The sequence below is a fragment of the Ochotona curzoniae genome, unplaced genomic scaffold, assembly GCF_017591425.1.
Source record: "Ochotona curzoniae isolate NIBS_2020 unplaced genomic scaffold, NIBS_Ocur_1.0 scaffold_3835, whole genome shotgun sequence".
NCBI classification, from domain to species: domain Eukaryota; kingdom Metazoa; phylum Chordata; class Mammalia; order Lagomorpha; family Ochotonidae; genus Ochotona; species Ochotona curzoniae.
Window position 1 is genome coordinate 8,903,924 of NW_024467114.1, and position 20,752 is coordinate 8,924,675.

Here is a 20,752-nt window from a genome sequence, read left to right on the forward strand (position 1 = left end):
GCATGCAAGGCGAAGACCCTAACAACTATACTATTGCACCGGTCCCTAGATCGTATTAGTTTTCAGTGTAGCTTAGCTTTACGGACTTGTATTTGTCCCCATTTTCTTTATATACTGTGAATAGTAATTTTGTTTAGACTAAAGATACAGAAACTATTGGGATAACTAGCAGTAGACATCATACTGCAAGAACTGTACAGGTATACAGGTAGTGCTTTATCACATAAATTCTAGATCTATATGTAGAGAAAGGTGCCAGCTTGTTCTCATCCAGTGATGAGACCGTGAGGCAAGATCACAGACCCTCATTGGAATTTCACCTTAGTTCAAGGAACCCTGTGTGCGGCTGCTTGAACTAAGACCAGCTTTAATAATGATTTACTCTTTATCTTTTTCATAAGGGTAATATACAACTTAGTGGAGTCATCTTTTGCTGGACATGGGCACCCGAGGGGAAGAGAAGATGACAAATAAGTTTTAATGAAGCAACATTTCAGATTTAATTTCTTCAGCTTAACTTGTAAAATACAATATTTCTTCAGCTTGCCTTTTAGTTGGTATTTATTAAGGTGCAGGTTTGTGACAATCTTTTTTATATTCTTGGCTTCTAGCTCATGTAGAATGAGAGTTTTGACTATTATGAGAACTTCCAAGTAGCAGTGTTCACATGTTTTCTGATTTCAATGAGACTCAGAAAAAGGAAGCTTTTCAACAGAGGTAACTGTACAAAATAAAAGGATGTAATTCTCATTTTGCCTCTCTTTGTGCCTAAAAGATAACTAAAGATGATTAACAAAACCACAACAAATGGCACTAACAGTTTTTTCTTTTTATTAACTACAACATGACAGAATCACTGGGCCACACGCAGGAGCTGTCTCCTGAGATAGAACTGAATTTATCTCTTGTAGGCAGAAAGAACTGGTAGGCATTTCCCTTCGCATAAGACAGCCCTTGCTGTTGTATTCTTTGTATTTTACTAACAAGTTATTTGCCCATTGTGACTGATCCAGTGATGTTTTCTCACCCTCGCCTTATAACTTGAGATTTGTCTTTCCGGGCAAAATTATATCCAGATGATATCCAGAACCTAGATGGACTCTGCCTTTTGCCAGTCAGCTTTCCCCTGTATTTCTGTTGAGTTAACTCCTCTGCCTTCTGAACTCCTGTCTTCCACAACCCTTTCAAGATGGGCTGTTACTGGGCCTGGCACAATAGCCTAGTGACTAAAATCCTCATCTTCCTGTTCCAGGATCCTGTATGAATACCAGTTCGTGTCATGGCTGCTCCATTTCCCTTCCAGCTCCCTATTTGTAGCCTGGAAAAGCAGTAGAGGACCCTGCACCTCTGAGACCTGGAATAAGTTTCTGGCTGCTAGGTTCGGGACAGCTTAGCTCTTTCTGTTGAGACCACTTAGGGAGTGAACCAGCAGATGGAAGATCTTTGTCTCTCCTTCCTTCTGTAAATCTCTTTCCAGTAAAAATAAGTAAATTTTTTTTAAGTATAAATAAATAAAGTTTGACTGACTTGGTACTTCCTAGGCTGCCAGAGCCTGATCTTTGACAAGCTCAAATTTAACCTGGGACTTGGTCATTTCCGTATTCTCCCCAGTGTCCTCTGTCTTTTAATCACCAACATCTCCACTGCAAACTGAGACGTATTTTTGGAATTCCTCTTGTAGATGTATTTTGAAGTTATTCACTCACTGAAATTGACTTACAGGGATATTCCCAATAATAATGTGTTGGGATTTTAAAATCTGTCACTCAGCGATAGAGCATTTATTGACAGAAGCTGCGCCAAAAGCCTTCAGTGTCACCACCAGCAAGAAACACACAGAACTGGGACGTTTGACTCATAGGATGAGCCACTTGAGAAACCACAGGTTTCTAACCCACTGAAGTCTCCGCTGAATCACAGTACAATGTGCAGACTTGTTGAGCTATTCAGGGAAACCCCTAAAGTGAATGCTGCTCAATTGAAGTTGTCTTCAGCTGGCTCTGTTTTTCTCTGATCTCCATGATAAGAATCTTGATAGCACCTACTTCCTTGTTAGGCTCATGCATCTTAATTGAATTAAACAACTATTTCATGCCTCCTCTCCATTCCCAGAGACTTCACGGGCAAAGGGACACCAGGATCCTCAGGCAAAACAAAAGAAATGATCTTTTACTTGTGGATGTAATAGAGGAGGTGTGTCTTCTCTTGAAAAATCAGCCTCCTTACAGACAAAGAGATGTTTCCAGATTTTTCAGATAGCACCTAGCTCCTTGAATATCATATTCCTCCCAGCGAGAATATCATTTCCCAGACCCAGAAACAAAAGCATGATGCGATTTCCTGGACCAAGCTTGATCTTCGGAACTTGCTCAGATACTGTCTCCTGTATCCACAGTGACAGATGCACCTGTCTACCTAAATAAAATTTACTGAATAAATGCTACTGGAGAGTTTGATCTATCAAATTTCAGTAGAGCACAGATTGATACTGATCTGGGAACAGAGCTCTCCATTTGAGAATTAGTTCTTTAACATAGTCCAAATAACATTGCACTAAAATGTCCAACCTCCAGCAAGCAATGAAGCCTTTCTTCCATTAGATAATGAAACCTAAAACTTTAGTTTAGATTTTTTCCTTTTCCAGCCTGCATTGGAGCTGCTGTGTATATTGCTACTGACAGTTGTATGTGTTGACGTGTTTTCAGGGAGGGGCCATTCCCTGAGCTGTTGATGTTGAGTCACCATCCAATCAGTTTTGGACAGGGTTGAGGACTTGAGATTGGATAGTCATTTTTTTTTTCTTTATCATCTTTTACTAGGGTAGTGTTATTTTGCTTTGTTCTATTTTTGCTTTTTCTGCATTTGCTTGATGTGTAAGTTCACTTAAATATGTGATTGGGGCTGGCACTGTGGTATGACAGGTGAAGCCACTGCCTGCCCTCTGCTGCACTTCTGATCCTATTCCCGCTGTTGCACCTGGGAGAACAGAAGAAGATGACCTCGATGCTTGTGTTCTTGCACCCATGTGGAAGACTAGAAGAAGCTCCTGGCTCGTGGCTTTGGCTTACCCCAACATTGGACATCGCAGCCATTTGGGGATGGAACTAGCAAATAAAAGATCTCCCTCTCTATCTCTCCATCTCTCTCTGTAACTCTTTCAACTAAATTAAATAATTTAAAAAGTACATATATTGACTTGATCTGCCACTGATAATTTGGAAAAGAAAAACTTTTATTTAAAAAAAAGATGCAGTTGTCTGCTTCAAAGTTTCCCTTCCATGTGCTTTACTGCCTTTTTTTTTTTTTAAGATTTATTTTTATTGGACAGTCAGATATAGAGAGAAGAGGAGAGACAGAGAGGAAAATCTTTCATCCATTGGTTCATTCCCCAGATGACTACAAGGGCTGGAGCTGTGCTGATCCGAAGCCAGGAGCCAGGAGGAGCCTCTTCCGGGTCTCCCACATGGGGTGCAGGGTCCCAAGGCTTTGGACCATCCTCGTCTGGTTTCCAAATCCACAAGCAGGGAGGTGGATGGGAAGTGGGGCTGCCGGTATTAGAACTGGCTTCCATATAGGATCCCATCATATGCAAGGCGGGGACTTAAACTGCTAGGCTACCACACTGGACCTGCTTTACTGTCATTTTTAAACAAAGTTTCAACAAATACCAGACTCTTGTAAAATATTTGTCACCAGTCAGTGATTATAGCTTTCTTCATGAATTTAACTTTCTATTCTCCACAGAATATTCCACAAGCTCTATTACTTTTCTCGGAATGTCCTTTTCCCTCTATTGATAATCCGGATCACCAGTCACATATTAATGTCTGATAGCATTAATTATTACCAAGCGTGTTTTCCCAGATGCCTTTATTTTCAAGGATGTTTAATAGTATTAAACAGTGGGCCTGGCACAGGACTCAGTGACTCAATACTTACCTTACATGTGCCAGGATCTCATGTGAGCACCAGTTCATGTCCTGGCTGCCCCACTTCCCATCCAGCTCCGTCCTTGTGGCCTGGGAAGACAATAGAGGATGGCCCAAAGCCTTGGGATCCTGGTCCATGAGGGTGTCCCAGAAGAAGCTTCTCGCTTTGCATTGGCTCAGTGTGACCATTGCAGTCACTTGGGAAGTGAACCAGTGGGTGGAAGATCTTTTTCTCTGCCTTTCCATCTCTCTGTAAACTTGTCTTTCCAATAAAAGTAAAATAAGTCTTTTTAAAAATAGTATTAAATGGCAACCTCTGGCTTTCTTTGTAGCTTCTTTATTTATAGTCTTATTGTCCTGTGTGGAAAATAGTGCAGACCACTCTATGTCCTGCTGCGCCCAGCTTCTCGACTGGAAGCATCTCTCCTGGCCTCCTGCGGGGCTTTAGAAGAGAAAACCCAATGCTGTCTTGTGCAAGGGCAATTCATAGACCCAGGCTTACTCAGAGCAAACTGGCTGTTCAAACAGTGACTCGGTTTAATTAGTATTTGAAAATGCTGGGCTTTCTTCCCATAATTTAGTTCTAGTTTCTTTTCTCTGGCAGGAGAACCCAAACACTGGTATCAATTCTTGTAGGAAAAGAATGTTGACTATGATGTTTAATATCCAGGGAGAATTTATTAACCTTACTAGAAATAATTTATTTCATCAACTTCATTTCTTTTAGATAGGGCAGATGTGTAAAGGTATTGTATCCCATAAGACTTTCCCCCCAGCTTGGTTGAGGTGTAATTAACAGAGTTCTCCTCTAAGTCCTGAGAAACATAGACTACATTTGCACATGGATTTTCCAGCACCATATGGCAACACTGTGCCTAGACCTGCAGCATGATTCCTGGTGTAGTGTGTACCAAATTAAAAGTAGTGCTTATCACAGATATCTTTTACATTTCTGAAAAGCAGCATGGATTTTAATATACACTGAAGCATATATGCTATACCCTGTTCCATTTTTAATGAACCTAATTTTTCTGAATGCCTAAATTACCTCTATGTTGCCAAGAGCTGTTTAAGACTGCAGGTAAGGAAAATATTACTCAAATATCAGATTGGGCAGTAAGTCAGGAATGTAGGGCAGCTACCTTATCCTTTCAGACAAGATTGGGCATGTTCAAGGATGCTTTTTGCTGTTTTTGTAACCATGTTTAAGTATACAGGTTTGTGGGGCATTCTTTGCACTTAACAGTGCAATGGCCACACCAGTCTGTCTGTCTTGAGACCTTCTCCACACTCTCAAAGAGACTGTAAACAGTGAACAATAGCTCCTCAACTGTCTCTCTCCAGTTGCTATTACCCCATTCTTTTTTCTGTCATTGCAATTTCACCTCTTCTAAATTTTGACATAATACAATCCTAGTCTTTGTGCTTCTGACTTATTTCATTTAACAAGATCAAGTTTCACCAATGCTGTTGTAGGTGTTCTTATTGTGGTTGGATAACGTTCTAACATCTGCTTGTACCATACTTTGTTTACACATCTATCTGTTGATGAGCACTCAAATCTTTTTCACCTTTTGGCTGTTGTGCATAATACTGCTTCTGAGGGCTGATCTACAATCCTGAATCCTTGCTCTCAGTTCCCTAAAGTGTACACCTTAGAGAGAAATTACTGAATCACAACATGGTAATTTTTCTATTTGACCTTTTCAGGAACAACTACACTGTTTCCAGTAACAGCCACATTGGTTTTTACTTTTCAGCCACATAAAGGGTCCCAGTTTTTGCAAATAACATTTATATTGTTATAAACATTTATAACATTTATAATGTTCCAGGGTTTTTTTTTATAATAGCCATCTTAATGTAGCATGTGATGAAGTTGACACATTGTTAATGGAGTGAAATGTACTCATTTTATAAGGCTACCTGAGTCTGTTGATGGGTCTGCTTAACAGACTTCGCGCTCTTAGTCAGATCTTTATGTAATGATGATGCTGACAATAGTGTCCGTAGTGATGGTGGTATCACTTCCAAATGGTGTTTGTTCCTCTCCCCCAAATAGTATTTTGTTATTAGCTGTCTGAAATAATCATCTTTGCACAAGAGCTGTAGGAGCATATCATTACATTATGAATTATGAATGAGTACATTGGAAAAAACTCGTGTGATACCATATTTTGGAATTGCAGTTTTCAATGCCTGTATTAAAAGGTCTCATTTCCCATCAGGCCCACGTCTGGTTGTCGTGCACTCTGCCATGAGTTCCTGAGGAGCATCTGACGTTGCCTTGTCTGTGCTTTCTTCTCTAGGGAGTGCCTTGGTGAAGCACACGAACCTTGTGACTGCCAAACATGGAAAAACTGGCTACAAAAAATCACAGAAATGAAACCGGAAGAACGTAAGAGGAATTTTTAGATAGCTTTGCTTTATATTTCCTAATAACATTCAAAATAATATCATGTTTCTTACACTCTTCATTTGAGAAGTTGCCACATTACAATCCTAGCACTCCAGTGTTTGATCGTGCCCCTCTGACCAGCATGATGGAGTTCATGGAGATCATAGAGGTTTTTGCAAGGAGGAATCATGGACTCCATGTTTCTGAAGAATTAACTTTCTAACTTCAGATAAAAGGGTCAGTGGGGTCATATATGACCTGCCCAGGAAGCTGCCTTTCACCCTGGGGTGAGCCCGCCAGCTCTTGAGTGCCTCATGAAAGTAGTTGATGATCTGAAGTGAGCAGAAGCTTCTCATGTCCCCAAGAGCTTCCCATGAAGACCAAGACAGTTCACCTTGCTGTTCTGTGATTCTGCAGACTTACTTTCATTAAAGATCATGTCTGTTAACCACGCAGAGTCTCTTCCTCCCCGCGGAAATGCTGAAGTTGCTATCAGTAATCCTGATTTATAGGTTGAGTTGAATGATGGAGGGTGTGTGCCTGGTGAAAACTGATCCTGACTCTCTGAAGGGATGCCTTTTGAAAGCTTCTTCATAGCAATTCCTATATTCAATGAGTTAATGTATCTGCTATACCGTAATTTCCCATTTCCTAAAATGTGCTGTGAAAACTTTTATTACAAATTAACATAAATGAAAATTAATTTGCCTCAGATTTTTTTGATTTTCCTTGTCAACTATTCTTAGATAACGGAGTTAACATTTGAGAATTGCAAATCAGTACCAAGAATACTCTCAGTGAAACCAGGTATTGTAGTTCGCTGGGTTAATCCACCCAGACCAGAGTACTGGTTCAAGTCCTAGCTACTCTGCTTCTGATCCAGTTTCCTTCTTATGTGCTTGGGAAGGCAGCAGAAGCTGGCCCAAGTGCCAGGGCCTCTAGCTCCAATGTGGCAGCCCAGAAGCGAGGTCCTGACTTCTGCTTCAGCTTCATCCACAACTGGCTGTGTGGTTATTTAGAGAGTGAACCAGCAGATGTCAGATAGCACTCTATCTGTCCCTGTCTTTGTCACTGGCTTTCAAATAAATGAATCTTACAAGAAATATATATATATATATATATATATATATATATATATATATATATACATACACACACACACACACACACTCAGTGAGTCTATACTTAGGAGCAAAGCATGTGATAAAGAACAATACAGGGAATACAGAGGCCAGTAGGAAGCTGTCAGCTAATTACAGTGTTACCTGATAACTGGAAGAGTTGACTAATGTTGATAACAGAAACAAAAACAACTAAACAAGGTTTGGGGGAAAACATTTGCCACAGGATGTTCCTGGTAACAGTGAGCTGTCAGTTGAGTATTAGTGTATCTGTGAAGACAGAGATGCCTGAAGCATTCCTGTTAGCACTGCTGAGGTGCTGGGAAGGTACTGGCAGCCTTACCTTACACACTTGTGCTGTAAAGGAGTCTACCATTGCCTGAGGGTTGGTCCTCCACATTTTTGTCTGATAAGCTTCATTTTGTGCACTAACTCAGGGTTGGTTTAGTCTCTAAATTAGGATGTCAGATTGTTCATTGGTAGTGAGAAAGATTCCTTACATGGTGAGAAGCTCATGCCCTATATGCAGGAGAGGGTCGTCTCAGTGTAGTCCATCATGAGGCCTCATTCAACATTACTGTAATGTTCATGCACGCATCACTCATTGCTCTTGGTACCCACCCAGTTTCCCTAGTTTCACATTTGGGTCTGTGTATGTATGTTCCACAAATAGATGAGTACAGTTACTCTGGCACTTTTTACTATGACAAGAACAATTGAATTTTGCTTTCTTTTCCTGTTTCTAGCAGCTAAAAAACTGTTTCTGATAGGAATGACCTGCGTTGCCCTTATATTTCTGTATACATTTCTTTAGAACTTGTTAAGTTCTAACTTAAGGAGAGAAGTTAACTAAAGAGGAGACCAAAAACATGTATGTTGCCAGAGTGAGAATGTTTTCATCAAATTGTTTGAATTTGTTTTCACTGAATAAGCCATAGAGTGCTTTACTTAAATGGGAAAGTGGCATTATCAGAGAGATTTTTATCAGGATAGCTGATGAGATAGACATTGAATGAGAAAGAAAACAAAGCCAGAAAAGTGAGTTTTTGACTTGAGTCAGAGGACAGGTCATAATGCCATCAACAAAGTGGAATATTCAAAGAAAGGAATAACTTCCAAGGAAAAAATGAGGAGTTTTGGCATGGGCATTTCACTCAGAATTGAGCAACTTGCAAAATATGCGTGTAGAGGGATTTTGCAAATGATCATTCACAGCTCGGAAGAAATGCTAATAAAGCTTCTGAAGTTGATGTTAGATGTTCTCTGGATCATAATTAACACTTACTTAGTGCTACTGTAAGTTAGAATGTGGAGGAATGGTGCCCTTCATGCTCTTGAGGTTTATATTGTGGAGATGCCCACTTCAATATGTAAGAAAAACTGTGCTGTGAGTGTGGGAGGAGCAGAGTGTCTGTGGTGAAGGACAGAGAAGGGAAGGCCAGTCATCAGTGACCCCATGAGGAACTGGTGCTGCTGAAGCTGCATCCTGAGGAGCTGGTGGCTGTTCCTCCTGTGGTGCATGTCCAGAAGGTCATTGCACGCCCAGGCTGAAGTGCCTGCAGACTGCAGAGCCTACCCAGAGCTTGGGAGTGGTTAGGACCACCAGAGACATGACACTGCTGAGCAGCAGTCAGACCAGTTCCTGGCCAGGAGCTGTGTGGGTGAGGCAGTGATGAATGAGGATGCTAATTAGATCATCCAGACAGAAGAGTGGTGATGAGTTGGAGAATGTGGAGACCCTAGGCATGAACTGTTTATGAGACAGTATCAGCATGTCCCGATGACAAGATAGGAAGGTTTCTACAGTACAGGGTAAGTACACATGGGACCTGATTGTGGTGTGTACAGAACACTTAGCAGATGGACAGTATTAAGTTGTAGATGTTGTGTACTTTCTAGTTGCCTGCAAGATTTAACACAGCAAAGAAGCAATTACTCCATGTTATTGATCTTGAGTAGAAAATGCTAGACATGGTTTACATGAGAATAAAGCAAGTATTTTGAAATCTAGTAATTTTTAGTTATCATTTACCACTTTAAAGTTGGTTCCACCATTCCATATCCACAGATAAATTTGTGCTTGGAAAAGAAAGGAGTTACCTGACTGGCAAGAACAATTATTGCTGGACCTCTAGAGGAATATCCTTATGACAGTGATTCTGATCCCCAAAATTACAGGAAACAGAAGTATCAGAAAGTGTTGTACTTGGAGAATATACGGTTGCCTCTAATGGCCACATTTGAGGGAGACGAAAGCTGAAGATTGCCCTTGAAGAGAACAGTGGGTGATTGTTAGGCTAGGCAAGAGACCAAGGATGCCTGGGTGTATTCTACCAGAGAGGGTAGACAGTCCCACCTGCTGTACTGCTGTATGCACTCTACATTGCAAAGGGGTGATTTCTAAAAAGTGTTAGTGATCACCTTCATGGCGGTAGTGCATGATATTATGGTATAACAAATAGATTAAATGTGGTTTAGCATTTGCACACTGCTTTGAACCATAGACATTTTTCCTTACATTTTTTGCTAAGGAATCACATACGTGTTTTTAGTCTAACTGTGGATTTATGGGTTTTCTTATGTATACCTAGTATTCCAAAGTGTTAATTTTGAGACTCAAAAGGAGTTACAATATGTTAGTGTATGAGAAAAAAAGTAGTAGTAATAAGTTAAAATCAGAGGTTCATTCCATATAAAGATCCAACTGTTTTCTAAGCACTGAAATTGCCTCTGTTGTGTCTTAATTAATGCAGGAAGCAGAAATGATTCTATTTTCTGTGAAGTGGTTATTTTGGAAAATATTTATATAGTTCTTTCATTCTATTTAATAAATGCTTATTGAATGGAATTCAGATTCTCTATTTTAAAATTCAGTCTTTAAAAGCAGCTTTTTTATGTACATACACATTGATTCCACTAATCTTACATTTTATTACATTTTCATACCTTATTAAATGGAGTAATATTTCCAAGAGATCTGGTCACAGTAGATGCTTAAGAAAAGAAGGCCAAGATAAAATAGACAGATGACTGAAGTGAAGGGCAAATTTCAAAAGTCAGCAGGAATAAAACAGGCTCACCGAGTATAGTGGAAAGAGATAGGTACTGAGGATGTTCAGAACGGTGTGTTCGAAGGACAAGTACATGCAGAGAACTAGCAGTAAGACGTCTTTTTCAAACAAGTCTTTATCATTGTACTAGCTGATTGTTTCTTGAATGTGACTTACTACTCCACGCTGTCCACTAGGATGCATAAAATTAGCAGCTGGCATTCTCTCCTACGGTGAGAGAGAAAAGCTGTTGTTTTTGGCCACACAGTGCTTTATTTCTTGTGTGGGTTTTTGTTGGTGGTGGCTTTGTGCTATTTGTTATGACAATGGCCAGTAAAAAATCTTAAGAACACGTTGGGGCCTCTGAGTTAAAAATAAAGTCGGTGCCGAGTGAAGGATAGCGATTGTATTGTTTGTTTCAGTTTTTGCTCCTCTAGCTTATGTGAACAGAAGTTCATGGAGAAATCTCTTTCATACTGGATTTCGTGAACAGGGTTCTTAGAATGGAGCTCCTCATCTTGTAATTATGCTCCGCAAAGTGGAGCTATTTAAAGCCTTTACCATAGATCCTAGTGGCAAAAGAAATATTGACAAAAGTGGACAGACCACCTGCAGATAAAGGTTAAGTTGTATCCCACTGAAATTGTGCTCTGAAGCATCCATGTTTGTCTTTGTGCTTAATATCCAAAGTCGTTGGAGTCAGTGAAGCCTACGAGGACGCTGCCAATTGTCTCTGGCTGTTAACCAACTCCAAGCCTTGTGCAAACTGCAAGTCTCCAATACAGAAGAATGAAGGCTGCAACCACATGCAGTGTGCCAAGGTAAGGAGCTGAGCAGGCATTTGCAGGCCTCGTGCTTGGAACTTCGGCTTAGTTGGATGTCAGTCCAAGGAAAATGAAAACATTAAAACTTCTTAGGTTTCGGATAGGTGTTCAGAGATTCCATTTTACATTCCTTGTAAAATAATTAATAGATTGGTCTATATCACTAAATTGTACAGTCATAGGGAATGTTCAAAGCAAGGGTTAAAAAAAAAAGAAAAGAAAAAGCGAGGATAATATTCTATGCCTGAGTCCTTTTCCGCTGGTTGAAAGTTGTCTGAAGGGACTTATGTTCTTCAAAGAGCTAATGGAAAATGGAATTAAAACATAAGTTTACTTTGGTGCAAAAGAATTTTTGAGATCTATGCAAGTTATAAAGTACTGTGTTGTATATATATCTTGCAAAACAGGTTTTAATCACACAGCTTTAGGCTCAGGTAGGCCCACACAGGCCCCGGGCAATGTACTTCAGGCCCAGTCAGTGTGGGATGTGTTTATGGATGTGTGTGTAAATATCCACAGCAATGGCCTGACAGCTAAGTCATTTAAATAAATCATCATTTAAATAAATTCTTACCGTATGCGAAGTGAAAAAAAAAAAAAGAAAAATCCACTTGACTGAATATAATTAATACAAATACCTGATTATTTACATAATGTATCCGAAGCCTAGACAAATATAACTTTCTAACTTAGAAAAAAACTACCATGTGTTTAAAATATTCCAGATTAGATTAATAACATTTTATTAATAGATGCCAACATTTATGAATCTTTTTGTTCTAAGACTTTGAGAGTTTAATTTTTTTCCCTTCATTGAAGTATCATCTGCGTTTTAAAAGTGACTATCTGAAATTTGCAGAGGATAGTGTCATGTTTTCTATTTAGGAAATCCAAGAAGTGTAGAGTTCAGATTCTAGTAAAATACAGCAATTATTTCCTACATATTTCTTAGTTTTGAACTACAGGGCTTAATGATCATTTCTGTGACTTGCAAAAGAATACCAGCTAGCAGATGGTTTGCACACATCTGTGTTACTGTAGAGATAATGTAGGTAAACTAACTTGGTGACATCGTAACAACTTCTTCCAGGCAGAAAGGAAGACCTAGTGCAGTGTTCCGGAGAAACACTAGCGTGCCACTGCTTCACACAAGAGTTGTCCCAAATTGTTTTGTCTGTTTGTTTTTATTTCTAATATCCATATTCATTTTCTTTCCTTGGGAAATCTGATATAGACTACCAACGTGTATAGACAAGTGTAGATAAACCATAACATCAGCAGAATACAGACTATTTTTATTTCCTTCATAGCCCTACTGATAGTAAGGACTTGGCAAATATGTGCTGTGTGATTATGAATTAATTAGTCTGGTTATATAAAATAATCCAGTTTAGACACATTCTGCTCAGTCTTCCTGTTAAATTTAAAGCGGACATTTACATGTTAATGTAAACTTACATGTAAATATCATGGTTTTTTTTTTTTTTTTAAGATTTGTTCATCTAGGGCCCGGCGCGGTGGCGCAAGTGGCTAAGTCCTCACCTTGCACGCCCGGGATCCCATATGGGCGCCGGTTCTAATCCCGGCAGCCCCGCTTCCCTTCCAGCTCCCTGCCTGTGGCCTGGGAAAGCAGTCGAGGACGGCCCAAAGCTTTGGGAACCTGCACCCGCGTGGGAGACCCAGAAGAGGCTCCTGGCTTCGGATCGGCATAGTATCGGCCCGTTGCGGCTCACTTGGGGAGTGAATCATCGGACGGAAGATCTTCCTCTCTGTCTCTCCTCTCTGTATATCCGCCTTTCCAATAAAAAATAATAAAAATAAATCTTTACAAGATTTGTTCATCTAAAAGGCAAAATTACTGAGAGCTCTGGTTCACTTCCAGAATGGCCACTATGGCTGGGACTAGGACATGTCAGAGACGGGAAGCATGAGCTTCGTCTGGGTCTCCCATGTAAATACACGCGTCCAAGGCCTTGAACCACCTTCTGATGCTTGCCCAGGCCGGGGACAGGAGCTGGAGCTGAGCTCCATTGACGGCCACATGGGATACTGGCAGTACGGCAGCAACTTAACTGCATTGCCAACCCCAAATTGTGTGCTTCCAAAGTATTTTTTAATGAACAAATAGGAAACTAAGGAATGAATTAAGAATATAGCCAAAAATGTGAAGAAAATTGGAAGATGTCTTTTTTTCTTTAAAGTTTATTTACTTGAAAGGACAAAGTAACAAAGGAAGGAGGAGGCAAAGAGAAAGATCTTCCATGTGCTGGTTCAGTCCCCAAATGGTTACAAAAGCTAAGGGAATAGACCAGGCCAAACCAGGAGCTTCTTTGGGCCATCCAGGCGCATTAGCAGGGAGCTGGAAGTGCAGTGCCCTGGCCTCAAGCCCATGGGGATGCAAGCACTGCTGCTTTACATTTAACTTGCTGTGCTACTGCTCTAGTCCCAGATTTTAGGTACAAACTGAAAAATTAGTGTAGCTAATAAGTAATCCAAAAGTACTTCTCCACAGAATCAGTATTTGAGTTCCTGCAGCCCATGTAGGAGACCAGGATGGGGTTTCTAGATCCTGGCTTCAACTTTGGCTCAGCCCTAACTTGTTGCTGGCAGTTAAGGAGTGAACTAACAGATAAAAGATTGGTATCTCTCCTTCACTCTCTTACTGTGCCTTCTAAACAAATACCTATTTTTTAAAGATTTATTTTGTATTTTTATGGAAAAGTCAGATATACAGAGGAGAGACAGAGAGGAAGATCTTCCGTCTGTTCATTCACTCCCTAAGCAGCTGCAATGGCCAAGAATGAGCCGATCTGAAGCCAGAAGCCCAGAGCTTCTCCTGGGTCTCCCACATGGGTACAGGGTCCCAAGGATTTTCTACCATCCTTGTCTGCTGTCCCAGGCCACGAACAGGGAGCTGGATGGGAAGTGGGGTGCTAGGACATTAACTGGCACCCATATGGGATCCTGGGGCATGCAAGGCAAGGACTTCAGCTGCTAGGCTACCATGCCAGGCCCCAAACAAATGTATTTTTAAAAGTTAAAAATGAGGGACCCAGCGCGGTGGCGCAAGTGGTTAAGGTCCTCACCTTGCACACCCGGGATCCCATATGGGCGCCGGTTCTATCCTGGCAGCCCCGCTTCCCTTCCAGCTCCCTGCCTGTGGCCTGGGAAAGCAGTCGAGGATGGCCCAAGGCTTTGAGACCCTGCACCCACGTGGGAGACCCGGAAAAGGCTCCTGGCTTTGGATCGGTGCAGTACCGGCCATTGCGCTCACTTGGGGAGTGAATCATCAGACGGAAGATCTTCCTCTCTGTCTCTCCTCTCTGTATATCCGCCTTTCCAATAATAAAAAATAATAATAAAAATAAATCTTTTTTAAAAAAAAAATTAAAAATGAGGGCCCGGCGGCATGGCCTAGCAGCTAAAGTCCTCACCTTGAACGCACTGAGATTCCATATGGGCGCTGGTTCTAATCCCGGCAGCTCCACTTCCCATCCAGCTCCCTGCTTGTGGCCTAGGAAAACAGTCAAAGCTTTGGGACCCTGCACCCGTGTGGGAGACCTGGAAGAAGTTCCTGGATCCTGGCTTCGGATCGGCATAGCATTGGCCTTTGCGCTTACTTGGGGAGTGAATCATTGGACGGAAGATCTTCCTCTCTCTGTCTCTCCTCCTCTCTGTATGTCTGACTTTCCAATAAATAAAATTTTAAAAATAAAAAATAAAAGTAGAGCAATAAGGAATAACTTTGGCTAACTCTTGCAGATAAATTTCAACTTGAATTTGGAATGGATACAATTTCTTTCTTTTTTTTTTTTGCATTTATGTTGATGGTAGTAAATTTGTTTTTATAAGATTTATTTATTTTTATTTGAAAGGCAATTAAAACAGAGTTAAGGAGAGACATACAAAAAAATATTTTGGGGGGCTTAGTAGGTCCTTTATTCCGGCAGGGTAGGAACAGGAGCCGGGCTGGAGGGGGAGAAAACTAGAAGGGACACGTCTCCTGCCATGGTGAAGGCGCAGGACAGGGCAGAGCGAGGAGAAGGGCAACACAGGACATTTTTTTCATGTGCTGGTTTACTACCCAGATCACCACGACAAAACTTCCTCTGGATCTCCCACATGGGTGCAGGGACCTAAGGCTTTGGACAATCATCCATTGCTTTTCGAGGCATTTTAACAAGGGGCTGAATCAAAAGTGAAGCATATGAGACTTAAACTGGCACCGTTGTGGAATGGTGGCACTGAAGGCAGAGTCGTAGTGTGCTACCACAGTGCCAGCCCCAAATTTCTTAAGAAAATGTAAATTCATTAAAACTGACTGTGGAAGAGCTACAATGTCAAAATAAACTCATTTCCATAGATGAAAGCAGAATCATTTTGGAAAGGTCTCCCCATCTTAAATTCTCTTAGCAGTGATGAACTTTGACTGTTTTGCAATAGAGGTTGTTAAACCTTTAACATGTAGATAATCCCAGTGCTATTTCCATGGAAGTTTGTTTTTTGTCTGTCTGTTTTTACTTTAAAGGAAACATTTAACAATTTTTTATAAAGTGACCAGAAACTGTTTTCCATTTTTTTCTTCTATTTGAAGATTTATGTATTCTTCATTCATTCTAGAGAGAAGCAGTGAGAGAGGTCTTCTATATTCTGATTGGCCCAGGCTCTTTGGCTGCATTCTGCTGCTTTTCCCAGCCACGTGTGCAGGGAAGAGGGTTAGAAGTAGAGTGGACTCAAACCAGTGGTCATATGGAATGTCGCAGGAAATGGTTTAACCCACTCTGCCACAATGTCAACCCCAGTGATCAGAGCCTTGATACTTCTTGACAAGATCATAAAAATGAAACACTAAATTAATACTAAAATTAACAATGCAGATGTCCTAAGTAAGATATTTATGAGAAAAGAAATCATACAGGTATTAACAGACATGGTTTAGCAGAACATATTAAAGGAGCAGTTTGACCAAGTGAGGTTTCCTCCAGGAATATGAGAATGATTTAGTATTGGGGAAGCTGTTGCAATATTTCATTTATTGATATATCTGAGGAGGAATACCACTTATTTTATGCAGATGTTGAAAAGGCATTTAACAGAAAATTAACCATCCTTTAGAAAACACTGAATGTGGGCCCAGTGTGATAGCCTAATGGCTAAATCCTTCCCTTGCATCCACTGGAATCCCATATGGGTGCCAGTTTGTGTCCCAGCTGTTTCACTTCCCATCCAACTCCCTGCTTGTGGCCTGGGAAAGCAGTAGAGGATGGTCCAAAGCCCTGGGACCCTGTTCCCATGGGGGGGTCCCGGAAGAGGTTCCTAGCTCTTGGCTTCAGATCAGATCAGCTCCAACTATTGCAGCCACTTGGAGAGTGAGACAGCAATGGAAGATCTTCCTCTCTGTCACTCCTTCTCTCTGCAAATCTGCCTTTCCAATAAAAAGAATAAATCTTTTTTTAAAAGTTTGAAAAAAAGAAAATGCTAAAAGCAATAGGTGTGACATTTAGGACAAGTGTTTTGGTGCAGTGAATGAGCTGCCCTTGGTGTTCTGGTAAGTTCCACCTCTGCTTCTGACCCGGTTTCCTGCTAATGTGCACAGTGGGAGGCAGCAGGTGGTGGTTCAGGTGTTTGAGCCCTGCCACCCAGGTAGGAAACCCAATGGATTTCCTCACTTGGCCTGGCCCAGCCGGCTTTGGTGGGCTTCCGGGCAGTTCATGGGCTTCCGGGCAGTTCACTAGTGGATGGGAGTTTTCTTCCTCTTAAGTAAATTTTTAAAAATAAAAAATTTACTCCATTTATAGTTTTTCTTCTAATAGCATTCTTGCATGTAGTCCTTGAAGTTCCTTCAAATGAGTCCATTTAAAAAATTTTACACTGAAATAAAAATCTTTTATGCCCATTTTCCATGAACTTTTAAAAAGTCCATTCACATTATTATTTACTCTTTAGTTGCACCTTGTAACACAATGATTTTAAACTGCCTCCACATCTTTCCTAAATGCAGAAAAGATCTCCTAAAAAAATATGGGAAGATTAGTTCATGGCCACATAGGCAGGGTTGTTGAATCTTTATGAATTGATAGACTGTTAGCCAGTTTTCATGTTGACATAAGGAGATGTATGAATACATGTTTTCTTTTGAAGTGCAAGTATGACTTTTGCTGGATTTGCCTAGAAGAATGGAAAAAGCATAGTTCTTCCACCGGAGGTTATTACAGGTGTACTCGCTATGAAGTCATTCAGCACGTGGAGGAGCAGTCCAAGGAAATGACCGTGGAGGTAAAGATCCCAGGAAGCCACGGCTTCCGCCCCACCCCCTCGGTGCCACAGGAAGCGCTTTGCTGTCCTTCATCTCCCAGCTTTATCATGATGAGACATTAAATTGGATTCTCTTTAGGGGATTTTGTTTGTTTGTTTTGGTAAAGATTTGAAATGCCTGAAAATATCTTAGCCTACTTCTGAAAGACTTAGAAACAATTTTAACATAATATCAACAATATTCTGTTACAGTGCAGACAGTCACCGATTTCTCACTGCTTGGAGCTACAAGGTAGCTGAGCAGGTTCTTGGTGAAGGTTTTCCCCTGTCCTCACACGCACTGGGAAGGGAGAGTGCTGGTGTCCCTTCTTGCGTAGGAGGCCACCATCTCTGTTAGAACAGGACCCACTACAATGACCATTCGTAACCTTTATCACCTCCTCACTTCACAGATCTTGAGATTCTCGTCACAGGAATTTGGGCTTCAACGTAAGAATTCTGAGGGTGCCCAAGTCAGCCCATAGGAATGAGCAATGAGCTGTGTAATGAAACACTGAAGATCTTGTAATGTAGGAATCAGGGCCACTTGGGTGCTGCACTTGTGAATCAGCTGTTTGTCACAGGGAACACAAATGCAAAACTTTGTTCTAGGCTCCCTTCAGAGCCACCGGGTGTGCAAACAATGGTCTGTTTGCATTCGTGCCTATTATTGCTAATTACTTGGCAGTAACTCCTTCAAAACAGTTTTAGTAGTTCCTTGTTCTTATAAAATCATTTATGGACTTTTGTTCTCTAGGCCGAGAAAAAACACAAACGGTTTCAGGAGCTTGACAGATTTATGCACTATTACACAAGATTTAAGAACCATGAGCATAGTTACCAGGTATGTCTCAGATCATTACTCATGAGCCATGCTGTGCTACACTTCATAAATGAATAAAGCAAATGGCTCAAATACTTTGTTTCTTTTTCTTTAGTTAGAACAACGCCTTCTTAAAACAGCCAAAGAAAAGATGGAGCAATTGAGCAGAGCTCTCAAAGAAAGTAAGTTGTATGTGGTATGTGTGGTAGTTAATGTAACCGTGCTAAGTCATTGAAGGGTACAAGGTTAGGAGTGTGTATATCCATAAGCCAGTGTGCTGTCTTAAGTTCTCTGGAGCCCTAAGCACCGCGCAGGTGAGACCTGTGTCAGTGGGTTTCTTGCTCAGTACCTAACCTGTTGCTTTAATGCAGCCTAGATAAATAAAACAACACCTCCAATCGGGCAGGCACCATCCTGCCGACAGAAGTCTTCTGGTGTGGCCCTGCCAAGACAGCTGCCCGCGGGCCTTGGAATTCAGTATATCTCTTTGCATGCTAATTTTAAAGGGCCACAAATGATGTTAGAAATATTCAGATGGCCCTCGGTAGAAAAAGATTCTCCTTGCTGGGGAAACTACAATGTTAGAAAAATGGATGGCCACAGTAGGGCACCCCTGACCTAGTGAATGTTGCATAGTTGTTGTGGCCTGAGATATGGTGTGCAAGTCAGATACAGACCGGAGAGAAAGAGTCCTTTTGCTAGTAGATGATCAGTGATAAAATCACAGAGTAGAGCCACATGGAGAGGCTGACTTGTGGATCCTAAACCGGCAGCTACCAAGAGAACGCTGCCCAAATACGGCTTCAGTGTGGTTATGTCTTTAGCATGTAATATCCCCCAGTGACTGCATAGAGCACACATTCCAGTATGTTTGCTTTTAAAAGGTCACATTTTATGTCTATGTATGAAATATATGTTTTAAGCCTTAAAAAATGTGATCAGTTATACTTGTTTTTGCTCTATTTTATAAAAGTGACAATGAACACACCTTCTTCATGAAGACCTTCTAGTCAAAACATAGTATTACATGAAATAAATCAGAGTGAAGAGGAAAGTATGAATACAGCAGGCTTAGTGTCCTTGTTAATTTTTCATTCTTGGACATTGTTAGTGACGAAACCACATCCCACCAGTATCAAACTCTTGAAATATTTCCCACAATAAAAATCGCTCGAGCTTCCCCGGTGCTCCCACAGGGATCTTAATCTCTCATCTCATCACTGAGGTGACCCTGACGACCAGAAGGCACCTGGCAGTAGTCAGCCATCTGTATTTCCTGGTGGGAAGTCCCACTGCTGCTCGGCTTCCGGGGCTTCCGGTCAGGGTGGCCAGAGGTGGGACGAATGGAGAGCTACGGCAGTGGAGGAAGCACTGGGTTCTCACGCATGCCACGATGAGGAAGAGGAGTGTTGCTCTGGTTTTGTCTTGGCATCTTCTTTCAGATGCCTTGCTAAGGCTGTGTGTCCTCAGGAGTGTGCAGTGTTAGGTACGGTGCCTGTATCGGTTTATGCACAAACACTTGTAACTGCTTCCAACAGGCATGCACGATGCTTATAAGTTTTATCAGTTTAATCTGATGCTTATAAGTTTTATCAGTTTACAGTTTTCTGCTTAATTTCTGTTTACTCTAAAAGTAGAACATTGTGATATTTATTTTTGCAAGTAAGAGTCTCAGATATTCCTGTCTTTCCTCCACACTCTTCCTTTATTTCCTTTATTTAACAGCATTAGTTATCCAGTTGTTGCCCAGAAGGTTGTATCCCCTTTTTTTTCTGATGTTTTTGGTAATTTTGCTGGGCATATTGTGGAAAATGAGGTGAAGCATGGCCCCCGTGGGCAGGCCAAAACTGTGTAGGTCGAGCAGTGGGGCAGGAGCCAAGACCTGCAGGGGACGTGGCATCCCTTCCTGGCCGCCCCCCGCACCCCAACAGCACTGGGTGTGGGCTGCGCCTGCAAACCCACGTGGGTTACACACAGATGCTTCCCCCTGATTTACAGTCTAGTTCAAACAAGTGTCATCAGTTTCTTAAGAATCCTTTATTTTTTATTTTTTCAAAGAGAACACACAGTGGTTTATTTAATTTTACAACAGTGTATTTGCAAAGAAAGGTTTCACTGTGATCTGATTTCTTTGTAGCTGAAGGAGGCTGCCCAGATACCACTTTCATTGAAGACGCAGTTCATGTGCTCTTAAAAACTCGACGTATTCTCAAGTGTTCTTATCCATATGGATTCTTCTTAGAACCCAAAAGCACAAAAAAAGAAATTTTTGAACTAATGCAAGTAAGATGTCTTTTTTAAATTATGCTTACA

At 41.1% G+C, this 20,752-nt stretch overlaps 1 protein-coding gene across 2 annotated transcripts in view; it reads left to right on the plus strand.

Annotated features, from left to right (window-relative positions):
• ANKIB1 (ankyrin repeat and IBR domain containing 1) overlaps positions 1 to 20,752 on the plus strand; it is a 97,577-nt gene that overhangs the window by 67,263 nt on the left and 9,562 nt on the right. For both annotated transcript variants that reach the window (XR_005882075.1, XM_040964833.1), the window contains exons 10-15: positions 6,239 to 6,327; positions 11,189 to 11,319; positions 17,464 to 17,598; positions 18,374 to 18,460; positions 18,555 to 18,621; positions 20,577 to 20,722. Coding sequence is in view for 1 of the 2 variants with exons in the window: in XM_040964833.1 (XP_040820767.1) it covers positions 6,239 to 6,327; positions 11,189 to 11,319; positions 17,464 to 17,598; positions 18,374 to 18,460; positions 18,555 to 18,621; positions 20,577 to 20,722 (655 nt within the window). In the remaining variant the exon portion in view is untranslated. The remainder of the gene's footprint in view (positions 1 to 6,238; positions 6,328 to 11,188; positions 11,320 to 17,463; positions 17,599 to 18,373; positions 18,461 to 18,554; positions 18,622 to 20,576; positions 20,723 to 20,752) is intronic.